Below are 13186 nucleotides of genomic sequence, written 5' to 3' on the forward strand. Positions count from 1 at the left end.
GAAGCACATCGGGGACATGTTAGGAGTGTGCTAGAACGTCTCCGTCAGCATGGACTCTACGTTAAAGCTGAGAAATGCTGTTTTGAGCAGAAAAGCATCTCATTTCTTGGTCTAATTATCTCAACCACGGGGATCGCTATGGACCCTCAAAAGATCTCGGCCATCCTGGAATGGCCTGCCCCCACGGATAAGAAGGGCGTCCAGAGGTTTATTGGGTTTGCCAATTTTTATAGAAAATTTATAAAGAACTTTTCAGGCTTGGTAGCACCCATTACTCAGCTCACCAAAGTGGGAGTACGTTTCCAATGGACCCCAGCAGCACAGGCAGCTTTTGAGGCATTGAAAAAGCTATTTACAACGGCTCCCATTCTGAACCATCCTGATGCATCATTGCCCTACATACTAGAGGTAGATGCATCGGAAGTGGCTGTAGGAGCAGTGTTATCACAGAGGGTAGGGGCCAAGGAGCTGATGCACCCAGTGGCTTTCTTTTCTAGGAAGCTCTCCCTTCGGAAAGGAATTACGATATTGAGGATCGGGAATTACTGGCCATTAAGACAGCTCTGGAGGAATGGCGATATCTGCTAGAGGGGGCCCCACATCCCATTCTGGTCTATACCGACCACAAAAACCTCGAGTACCTGAAAACCGCTAAACGCCTCCGTCCACGCCAGGCCAGATGGGCATTGTTTTTTGCAAGGTTTAATCTCCACATAACTTATCGTCCTGGGTCAAAAAACACTAAGCCAGATGCTCTTTCCAGGATGTTTGAGGACCCTGGAGAGACCCCCCAGCCAGACACCATCCTGCCAGCAGGTAGCTTCCTACTGCTTCAATCTGAGCTGTTGTCTAAATTGCAGGCTGCTTCCACCCGGGTCTCTGACCCGCCTGGAGTCTCCCTACTGAATAAGGAGGGGCTCTTTTGGAAGGGGGAACAGATCATGGTACCCAAGGAGGTCCAGTCCCTGGTGTTAGGTTACTGCCATGACCATCCCCTAGCGGGGCACTTTGGGATACATAAGACTATAGATCTGGCACGACGCACATTTTGGTGGCCAAACATGGCCAAGGATTGTGAAGCGTACGTGAGATCTTGCCCCATCTGCAACTGGAATAAACCTACCAGAGACAAGGCCTGGGGCCTATTGAGACCTTTACCAATACCTGACCGTCCCTGGAGTATGATCTCCTTAGATTTTATTGTAGAATTGCCACCCTCGCAAGATCACACCGTGATCTTTGTGGTAGTGGATCGCCTTTCTAAAATGGCCCATTTCCTTCCACTAGCCAAGACACCATCTGCCTCCGAAACAGCCCAAGTGTTCATTAGAGAGATTGTGAGGCTTCACGGAGTGCCAAGAGAGATTGTCTCAGACCGGGGAGTGCAATTTACATCTAAATTCTGGAAAGCGCTATGTGAGGGGCTGGAGATTAAGTTATCTTTCTCGTCAGCATATCACCCCCAGACAAACGGGCAGACAGAACGAACCAATCAGACGCTCGAGCAATATCTGAGATGCTACACATCATTCCTGCAGGATGACTGGCTGACACTTCTACCAAGGCAGAATTCGCATATAATAATGCAAATCATTCTGCCACCAACCAATCCCCATTCTTTGCCAATTATGGGTTCCATCCTACCTTCCTGTTAGACCTGGTTCCTGAGAACTCAGTCCCGGCAGCCCAGGACACCTTAGAATTCTTTACTACCAATAACAAGGTATTACAGGAAACCATGGCTAAGGCCCAAGAAGACAGTAAGAGGTTCTGTGACAGGAGGAGGAAGGGAGAATTGGTCATACACCCTGGGGATCGGGTTTGGTTGTCAACAGCCAACCTAAAACTGACATGCCCATCCAGAAAATTGGCACCTAAATTTGTGGGACCCTTCCCAGTAGAACGCAAGGTTAATGAAGTGGCATTTAAACTGTCTCTCCCCGAGTCCCTCAAAATACATCCAGTCTTCCATGTATCATTATTAAAACCTGCAGTTCCAGACCCCTTTTTAGACCGCAGGTCTAGACCTCCAGAAGCCATAGATATCAACGGGGAGGAGGAATTTGAGGTGGAGGCAATCTTGGATTGTAGGAAGAGGGGTGGTCAGGTACAATACCTGATCAAGTGGAAAGGCTTTGGGCCAGAGGAGAATTCGTGGGAACCAGCCCAGAATGTCCATGCCCCCAGATTAATACGGGAATTCCATCGTAGCCAGCCGCAAAGGAGGAATCGGGTGGGCATCCGGAGGCTGCCCGTAAGGGGGGGCAATGTCAGGGAATGGGAAGATCGCCTCGGCGATCGAATCTGCACATGCGTAGAATCCTGACAAGACATACAGGCAGGCAGGCACTAGGACCCAGGCGCGCCTGTCACCAATGACGGCGCCGGGCAGGCCCTAGGACCCAGGAGCGCCTGTCAGGAGTTGGGCGGCCTATTTAAACCCAGCTCTTGCAATGCTCAAGTGCCGTATGGTCTTACCTGTTACCTGTGTTCCTGTTTGATCCAGTGTTCCTGAATACCTTGTTGCCGACCCAGCCTGTTCCTGATACTGCTGTCTTCTCCTGCTCTGATCCCTGGCTTGTCTGACCATTCTCCTGCTTAACCCTGCACGTTCTGATCTCCTGCTAACGAACTCGGCTTGTGACCTGTTTATTCCTCTGCCTGCTGATTTTGTACCACGCTGCCACCACTGTTACCGACCCAGCCTGCCTGACGCTGCTCTTGTGACCTCCTCACATCAGACTCTCACCTGCTATACACCTCCAACGGTGCTTCTACCACAGCTGGGTGAACTCAAGGGCCGCGACCTGGTCTCGGCCTGTTCCAAGTCCATCCCCACCATCAGGGGCCCTGGTGAACAAGCAGGTAGGGACTTAGATTCCGCGCCTTGGGGGAATCCGGTCTGTGGAGTGCTAGAGGCTACCGCTGTAGGATCCCTGACAATCTCCTTCTCCATAGGGTCTCTGATGTTAAATCCGCATAAATTTGGATATTTAAATCTCCATACTTAATTAATGATCTTCCTTTAATCTTCCTCCATATCTCATTTTTGACCCCAAGTTTTTGAAACTGGACCACTGTATCTCTTGATCTTTCCTTCTCCGCAGCTTGATTAAACTTTCCTATTCTAAACACTCCATCCAGTTTAATCCCTTCTGTTTCAGGTCTGTCTCTTATGGAGTTTAGAATTTTTACAACCAGGTCATATAGTACTTCCCCTTTTACATGCTCTGGAATTCCTCGTACTCTAAGGTTACATCTTCTTTCTTTATTTTCTTGAACTTCCATCCTATAGAGCAATTTTTTCTGGGTATTCTCCAAGTAGGTTATTTTTTTCTCTAGATTATCTATGGTTTGGGCCTGGTTTTTAACTTTCTCCTCTGTTTCTTCCACTCTCGATAACAGGTGTCCTAAATCATTCCGCACAGCTGTCATTTCATGTTTTATCGTTTTTTCCAGATTTTTGAACATTTCTATCATCTCCTTTTTATTTGGTACTTGTAGTTCACCGTCTGGTTCTTTTTTTTCCAAGCCCTCTGTTGTTGGGTGGCTACAGCTACTATTCATACCCATTGATAATCTAGGACTATTTCCCAGGCTAATGTCCATTTCCCCTTTTGCGCTTGCGCCTTGGGCCCTTTCTGGCATAATATTTCCTTGTGATGTAAATTTCTTTATCGTACCTGTTTGAGACCCTTTGAGCCCTGCACCCTTAGAACCTTTGTTCTTCATGTCCTCTAAATCTCTGATTTCTCTTATTCTCAAGATGGGGTTATATCAGTCCTTTAATTCGTGAACCAGACAGGCCTGCTGTTTTTCCTTATGTTTTTACTCTCCTAGGACACCTGGAGCTCTTCTCATCTTCTCTTTCTTAACCCAGGGAATCCTCCCCTCCTCTCCTTCACCCCTTGGTCTCCTATGTCACTCGGGGATCCCCCATACAATAAGCCCCCAGCAGCTCTCACTCACCCTTCTTCTTCTCCAAACAGTGGCTCCGAGCTTTAGATGTAGGGCTTTCACAGCAGCTCAGTCCTAGGGGGGATTCCTCTGGGTTTCCACTTTTCTCCTCCTGTTTTATATTAAAGGTCTTCCCAGGAAAGCAGGGTGGGTCTCTTAACTCTACTGGGTCACCCAGACCCAGGATCGATCAGCTGGCCGAGGGTGTTTGAGCAAGTATAAGCCGGCAGCTCCCTCTTACATCGGGACGCCGGCCGGTTTTTTCCTTCTCCCAGAGATCCTCCGGGGCTGGTCACGTGCTCTCACCACGTCATCTCGCCTCTCAGCCTTCCGGATCTCTCCCTTGTGAGGCGCCGGGTGGACCAGCGCGTCACTGCCACCTCCGCCCTGGTCCCATCTCCGGCTCTCTCTCCTCTCCTCCGCTGTTTAACAGACTCCGGTGAGTCGGATCCCAAAATCCCTGCTCCAGAGGGTCACTGGGGAGGTCGGGTAGCGGCGCTTAGCAGGGAGCTATTGCCGCACGCTCCGCACAGCCGCCATGTTCAGGCTCCTCCGTGAGCCAGGCCTTCTCGTCTGACTACACAAATTTGCTTCTGGAAGAATGGTCAAACATTCCTGTAGACGCACTCCTAAACCTTGTGGACAGCCTTCCCAAAAGAGTTGAAGCTGCAAAGGGTGGGCCAACTCAATATTGAACCCTACGGACTAAGACTGGGATGCCATTAAAGTTCATGTGCGTGTATAGGCAGGCGTCCCAATACTTTTGGCAATATAGTTTACATGTGTTATATGAAATGTAAGTGATTTTCTTCTTATTAAATAAATAATTTTAGCAATTTTAAACTAAGGCAAATTTCATTTTTGTTATACTATGGGGAACTGAAGAGCTTAGTGTGAAAGCCTTATAGGGGGCTCAGGACAGTAAGGGCATGTTTATATTAGCGGTTTGTGTGTGGGGGGGGGTTAAGACGCAATAGTTGAGACATGTTTTTACCCCCCCCCCAACCACTGGCATCAGGGGTCTTAATGGTGAACCCGCTCCATGCTCCAGGAGGCCCATGTGGCCTCCCTGTTTCATTCTGTTTTACACTTGGACTGGAGGGGTGGCATACACAGGAATCTATCCACTCCATTTTCCCCCTGCATCCGCTGAAAGCCAGCTTCTGCTCCTCTCCCTCCCAATTGCAATCAGCAACTGCAGGAGGAATATTTTCATTATGCAATTTAAAATAAAAGAATTTGAAATTCTGAACCATTTAATTTCATTGTGGTCCACGACTGATTTACCAGATTGCTTAAGTGGCCTTCGCTCTTCAAAAAGTTCAGCAACCCTACATTATTGCTATTAGGAGTCCATTATGTTTTAAAACATACAGTTGCACAATTTATTGGCACAGAAACTGTAAATATCACTTTCTTTTTTCTTCTCGGGCACCATTCTTATAGTATTAGAACTGCTTAAAAATCTTGGATCTGTTTTATTGTAATAAGCCGCAAAAATTCGGAAAGCTTCCAAGAGTGCAAAGACTTTTATAACAGGTTTCCTTGGTGAATCTGAATATACTTTTTATGAAATAATTTACAATAAAGTTCAACCAACATGTTGAGCTGTTGAAATTAGTAAATCAGTTGATCTGACCTTCATTAATTTTTATTATTTGCTTTTTCGTGTTCAGAATATGATGCCCTTCTATTACAAATGCAGCAGCTGCACTCAGACCTGGAGATACACAAAAACAGGGCAGCCCACAGTGAGGAGTTTTCAGCAAGACATGCCAGTTCTATTAGGGATCAGCTACAAGAACAGAAGGCAGTCCTGTTGGATACTGACTCACAGGTATGAACTAGTACTACAAATACTTATATCTGATTGGTAATACATTATTTATAACTTCTGATACATTAAGACAATAGACTCCCATGTCCCAAATTTATTCTACAGAAAGATATTATCTTAAACATCTAAGACACAGGCTGGATATTCATAGACCCAGATTTTATAGGACATACCCTCTGGGTGTACACCTATACCTCTAATTCACCTATACCTCTAATGTGAGTTTTTTGCTTAGGTGACAGAATTCTTCCCTATTACACAGAAATCAATCGATACTTAATTTATTATTTTACTTTGGATTCTTCAATCATGGCCTGTAATGTTGGTTCGGGCTCCAGATCCTGCTTGGGCTCTCACTTTGGCACTGAGTACAATGTGTGTTGTTAGCCACAGATGCTATACAGGTTCAGGGCCGTGGTCCACCCCTATGAAACCCAGGCACTAAAGAACCCTCCTAGGGAATGCATACAGTGACGAGCGAAGCCTGGACAATAAATAGAGACCGATAGTCACCCTGTTGTTGGACCAATACTATCGCCTTACACTTATTATGTGTATCCTTAATAGTATTTGTTTTTATGTTAAAACTATAGGGAAACCAGGAATGTGTGAAATATATTCCTTTATGGAGTATAAAACTTTTCAGACTTGGTAAAATTCCACTGTTCAGAGCTTAGTCTAGGTGGATGCCTAGGTGTTACAACTCGTTTTGGAGATTATAAGTGCTGACAATGGTAAAGATTTTGTACCACTACACCCACCTGGGTTAACCACTTCAAGTCCGGACACTTTTACCCCCTTCCTGTCCAAGCCAATTTTCAGCTTTCAGTGCTATCACACTTTGAATGACAATTGCGCGGTCATGCAACACTGTACCCATATGAATTGTTTAGCATTTTTTGAGACCGATAAAGCTTTATTTTGGTGGTATTTATTCACTACTGGGATTTTTTTTTTGCTATGTAAATGAGAAAGTCCAAAAATTTTGAAAAAAAGTTTTTCTTATACAATTTAGCAAATAAATAATATTTCATCATAAATCTTGGCCAAAATGTATTCCGTTATATTTTTAGTAAAAAAAAAAAAATAACCCAAATTAGTTTATAACCAAAAATAATGTTTAAACTTTTTTTTTTTTTACATTTTTATTTATTTTTTTAAATTATTATTTGTTTTTTTTTTTGTTTTTTTTACATAAATTCAAAAAAAATAGGTTGCACTTAAATACATACAAAAGTGTAACAAAAAAATAAATAACAAAACAATAAGAAACAATATTTTAAATCAAAATAAAATCCAGCAAAAACAAAAAAGTCCAAAGTTCAAATAATCAATAATGTCCAAAATAATTCATCACCAAGTAAACCCACCACCAAAAATGGTTACATAGAACTCACCAGAGTAATATGCTGATTGTTGAAAAACCAGCATATAGTACTTGTTGTTTTGGGAGAAATGAATAATATGGTGACAACAACACTGAAGAAATGAGGGATGAATTCCAACAGATGATGTGCTGCAAAGTTGAAAATCCACTCTAAAGGTGATTTAGTATCCAAACTGAGAGATGATCAGACCGTCACTCAAAAGAAAAAAGCGAACAATCATGGTGCAGTATGTTTTAAAAAGCATCAAACTTTAATGAAGAAATGCACTTACAAGCAAGGTGTCCAGACTAACACCAGTATAGACAGTATGTATAATGAATACAGGCGACTCAGACCCAGCCAAACATGCACATGCTAGGTGCAGACAAACCAGGAGTATTCTGAACCTCACATCCAAAGGCACCGCCCTAAGCTTTTAGTCATTGATGCTGTCATATAAACAAATAGATACAATAGATGGGTAAAATGTAAAAATATGGAATCTAGCAAACATGACTTCAATATAAACAGATAAAAAAAATAAATAGATTAAAAAAAAGATAATTAGGAACATAAACATCTTGGGAGACAGTAACAAAAATAGATACATGTGTCATTTAAATGAAAATCTTTATTCAACATAAACACATGCATCTTGTAATGCACGTTGATATCTCTGCACACCTATCTAAACAAAAACCTAATATATCTAACATAAAAATATATAAAAATATCTATACAAAACATAAACATGATAAAGAAACATAAAAAGAGAAAAAAAAATATGCATTTAAAGGGGCAGTGTCAAATAAATACTAAAGGAGAACTCTGATCAAAAACGAAAAGGATTGTAATACTAATCAACAAAGATAAATTATAATAATTAAGGGGAACTCTAATAAAATAAATAAAAGAAAAGTACTAAAATAAAAAAGGGGATAACTCATGGAAAAATATCTCATAAAAAAAAAAGGATTAAGGGAACTTAAAACACACAATAAAATATCACAAAAAAATGTTTTGGCATATAAAATGTAAAAAATTAGTGAGAAAACAATTAAGATCAATATCAACATTCATTCCATTAGGTTTAAGAGCATTCAATTCATAAATCCAATAAGTTTCTTTCTTGGAAATATTATTAATTAAATCCATGCCCCTCCAATGTGATTTAGCCAAATCAATACCATAAAACGTTAATAAGCTCGGATCACAATTATGTTTCATCTCAAAATGCTTCGAAACGCTATGTTTTTTTTATCACCAGGTACCTAGCCTCTTTATCATTCAGAATCCCCTTTTCATTACCTTTCTTAATAATGTGCTTTCATAATATTTTAAGTTTTTTAGTAGGATTACCAGTAAGTTGTCTATATGTGTCTTTAATATTTAATAACCTATTCATTTCAGCTTCATAATCTTCTTTATTAAGGATGACAATACTCCCTCCCTTTTCAGCTCCCCTAATCACTATATTCTTCTTCTTCTCAAGATCTTCAATACCCAAAAGAATGTCTTTAGGAGTATGGTGAAAACCTTTTATACTCAAGTTTCTTAGATCCTTTTCTACCATATTTTTAAATACTTCCAAAAAAAGAGTCCCTTTTGAATAATTAGTTATCTAAGAAATCTGAGAACAATATTCATTACCAATTTTAATATGCAATATCGTAGGGTTGAAAGAATTTTCAAAAAAATATTGGCCTATTTTGTTACAAGATGATACCTTAAAGAAAATTGTTCCTAAAAAACCAATATTTGTCTATAGGAAAAACAGGTCATTAAGGACAAGAATAGCCCAGAATGTTATAGATCCCCCTAAAAGAGTAGAGTTATTTCCAGATCTAAAAGGTTTCTTCTACTGCAACAACTGTATATGTTGCAGAACAGTACGTAGAGAGTCAAAGAAAAATCTTTAATTCGTTTTGTTCTAATAAAGAATATAAAATTAATTCCCTGATTACTTGCAATTCAACCTATGTAGTTTATATCCTAGAATGTCCGTGCCACCTTCAATACGTGGGACGGACAGGGAAATGCCTTAAAATTCGAATAGGTGAACATATTGCCAATATAAAAAAGTGTTTTGAAAAGCATAGCGTTTCAAAGCATTTTAAGATGAAACATAATTGTGATCCGAGCTTATTAACCTTTTATGGTATTGATTTGGCTAAATCACATTGGAGGGGCATGGATTTAATTAATAATATTTCCAAGAAAGAAACTTATTGGATTTATGAATTGAATTTTTTACTAATTTTTTACATTTTATATGCCAAAACATTTTTTTGTGATATTTTATGGTGTGTTTTAAGTTCCTTTAGTCCTTTTCTTTTCGTTTTTTGATCAGAGTTCTCCTTTAGTATTTATTTGACACTGCCCCTTTAAATGCATATATTTTTTTTTCTCTTTTTATGTTTCTTTATCATGTTTATGTTTTGTATAGATATTTTTATATATTTTTATGTTAGATATATTAGGTTTTTGTTTAGATAGGTGTGCAGAGATATCAACGTGCATTACAAGATGCATGTGTTTATGTTGAATAAAGATTTTCATTTAAATGACACATGTATCTATTTTTGTTACTATCTCCCAAGATGTTTATGTTCCTAATTATCTTTTTTTTATCTATTTATTTTTTTATCGGTTTATATTGAAGTCATGTTTGCTAGATTCCATATTTTTACATTTTACCCATCTATTGTATCTATTTGTTTATATGACAGCTTGTTGTTTGTGATAGGATTGTTGGCACAGTCCACTCTCATTAGTCACCAGCTGTCAGTTTGGTGCAGTGAACATTTAATGAACAGCTGACCTCTCACATCCTTCTGCTCTGTGAGGACATCAATGACTAAAAGCTTAGGGCGGTGCCTTTGGATGTGAGGTTCAGAATACTCCTGGTTTGTCTGCAGGTAGCATGTGCATGTTTGGCTGGGTCTGAGTCGCCTGTATTCATTATACATGCTGTCTATACTGGTGTTAGTCTGGACACCTTGCTTGTAAGTGCATTTCTTCATTAAAGTTTGATGCTTTTTAAAACATACTGCACCATGATTGTTTGCTTTTTTCTTTTGAGTGACGGTCTGATCATCTCTCAGTTTGGATACTAAATCACCTTTAGAGTGGATTTTCAACTTTGCAGCACATCATCTGTTGGAATTCATCCCTCATTTCTTCAGTGTTGTTGTCACCATATTATTAATTTCTCCCAGAACAACAAGTACTATATGCTGGTTTTTCAACAATCAGCATATTACTCTGGTGAGTTCTATGTAACCATTTTTGGTGGTGGATTTACTTGGTGATGAATTATTTTGGACATTATTGATTATTTGAACTTTGGACTTTTTTGTTTTTGCAGGATTTTATTTTGATTTAAAATATTGTTTGTTATTGTTTTGTTATTTATTTTTTTGTTACACTTTTGTATGTATTTAAAGCGCAACCTATTTTTTTGAAGTTTTGTATATCCTATAAGTTTATAGGCTAGGTTTTGCAGCTTACTGTTTTATATAATTTCTGTGGCGCTGGTTCTTTTATTTATATATATATATATATATATATATATATATATATATATATATATATATATATATATAATTTTTTTTTTTTTTTTTTTTTACATACTGTCACCCTAGCAGTACAGTGTCACCATGGTGACACTGTACTACTTGTGGGGTGTGATGAGGATTTTTTTTTTCTTTACACTGATTGCTTTTACACCCATAAAGGCTGTAAAGGCAATCATTTCTCCTTCTCTCTGGCTGCATTCTTGAAGCCATTGAGAACTACTGTGTGAACTGTGATTGGTCACAGCTTGTCACATGGTACAAGGCTGTTGTGAATAGCCTTGTACCATGTGACCTCTGTGATCATTCACAGATTTCACACGTAGTAAGCAATGATGTCATAAGTGACATCTTACTACTCTGCGTGTGATCACTGATTGGCTCGCACAGAGGTCCCGTATGACGATCGGTGTTCCACTGTGTCCAGAGGACACAGCAGGCACCGGATTGCGGTGCTGTGTGCTTCCAGGGAGCACGCACAAGCAGGGGGCGGGGAGGCCGTTTATAAACGGCCACCCGCCCCTGCACTGCCACCGTTTGGCCGTTTTATATACAACGGTTGGACGGGAGGTGGTTAAAGGGAAAGGCGTAGTTTGAACTGAGTATACAGGTCAAACGAAGGTGAGCGCAATAGTCTGTCAGAGGTGGATAGGCACTAAGGGGTGACACAGGAGCACCATATGTGTATGCAGTAGTGTGAACACCCAGACCCACTTGGATCACAGCGGTATTTAAAGGGACGGTACACCTGCGTTTTGAGACCATAATATTGGGACACTTGTCGATGGTATATTTGGAACACAATGCACAGGAGATATAGGAGATATACCGCACAAGCACATGTGAAGATATTGGAGTATTAAAGGGACAGTTCACTATATTGTATGGTTCATGTGCTATTTTCATACACCATTCATTTAGGAACAATGTAGCAGATATAAGAAGCGCCACAGAAAATACAAAATAAATCAAATAATAAGCAGCACCTCTAACCAAAAAAGGAAAAATAGTGTACAAATAAAAAGTGCGCTAATTATTCACAAAAAATGCAAGGATAAATAATAAAAATATAAATAAATTCATAAATATAAACATAAGTCCAGCTACCATAACAGTGATAGTCCAATATCAATTTAATGTCAATCTTGAAAACAAACACCCATGTGCAAATCCAACACCAGATGAAATTAATACACTCACCAGAGCTATATGCTGATTATATTATAAACCAGCATGATAGCATTTTGCTCTGGGAGCAATGATCTGCAGGATATCCCAGTAGAGGAACAGCAACCAATAGTGATCCAATCAGCACATATGGAACAGCTAGGCAGCACATATGGAACAGCTAAGCAGCAAATGATCTTCCAATAACATGGGCAAAGCTCGAGGAATAAGAAGAGATATGTTGGTGCAGTACGTTCAAAGCCAGTAAAATTTTATTAGTAAAGTATTGCACTCACAAAGAAGGTGTCTAGCCGACACCAGCAATGACAGCCTCTATAATGCCACATCCACAATGGAAAAACCAAGGGACGAACCTTCTGCACCGAGATCAACACAGCTGGGAGGAACATTCCAACGTCACGTCAACTAGGCCAGGTCCTTTGTGAGTTCAATACTTTAAAACCAGTAAAATTTTATTAGTAAACGTACTGCACCATCATATCTCTTCTTATTGCTCGAGCTTTGCCCATGTTATTGGAAGATCATTTGCTGCTTAGCTTTTCCATATGTGCTGCCTAGCTGTTCCATGTGTGCTGATTGGATCACTATTGGTTGCTGTTCCTCTACTGGGATATCCTGCAGATCATCGTTCCCAGAGCAAAATGCTATCATGCTGGTTTATAATATAATCAGCATATAGCTCTGGTGAGTGCATTCATTTCATCTGGTGTCCGGATTTGCACATGGGTGTTTGTGTTCAAGATTGACATTAAGTTGATATTGGACTATCACTGTTATGGTGGCTGGACTTATGTTTATATTTATGAATTTATTTATATTTTTAATATTTATCCTTGCATTTGTTGTGAATAATTAGCGCACCTTTTATTTGTACACCATTCATTTAGCACTGGTATATTCAGTTTTATGGATATTCATGTATATGTGTTTATTTATATTGATATAGCACATATTATTTTTACATAGCACAATTTTCTGTTTTCACTATTCACATATGCACGTTGAGTTTATTTAGCACCGTATTTGCATTTTTTTTGTTTATATATACATTTATATTGCAAAAATGCTCAGAGGATTTCAAGAATTTTACAATTTTACCTTTTGAAGATATTTTAAAACACCCCCTCAGTGGAATCTTACTTCTTCCTGCTGCATTCTTTTTATGTAAACTCAGGAGCAGCCCTTGAGATAAAAAAAACACCCAGGGTGATTGAGCTCAGCAGTGTAGTGAAATTGTATTCTCTTTACAAATACATAAAAAC

General features: G+C 39.7%; 1 protein-coding gene across 2 annotated transcripts in view; it reads left to right on the plus strand.

The window, feature by feature from the left end:
* GOLGA1 (golgin A1) overlaps positions 1-13186 on the plus strand; it is a 385049-nt gene that overhangs the window by 260707 nt on the left and 111156 nt on the right. For both annotated transcript variants that reach the window (XM_089669420.1, XM_089669419.1), the window contains exon 14: positions 5634-5794. In XM_089669420.1, coding sequence (XP_089525546.1) covers positions 5634-5794 — 161 coding nt within the window. The remainder of the gene's footprint in view (positions 1-5633; positions 5795-13186) is intronic.

This window comes from Staurois parvus, unplaced genomic scaffold (genome assembly GCF_062004578.1).
Source record: "Staurois parvus isolate SC_StPar_1 unplaced genomic scaffold, SC_StPar_1.0 ptg000076l, whole genome shotgun sequence".
NCBI classification, from domain to species: Eukaryota; Metazoa; Chordata; class Amphibia; order Anura; family Ranidae; genus Staurois; species Staurois parvus.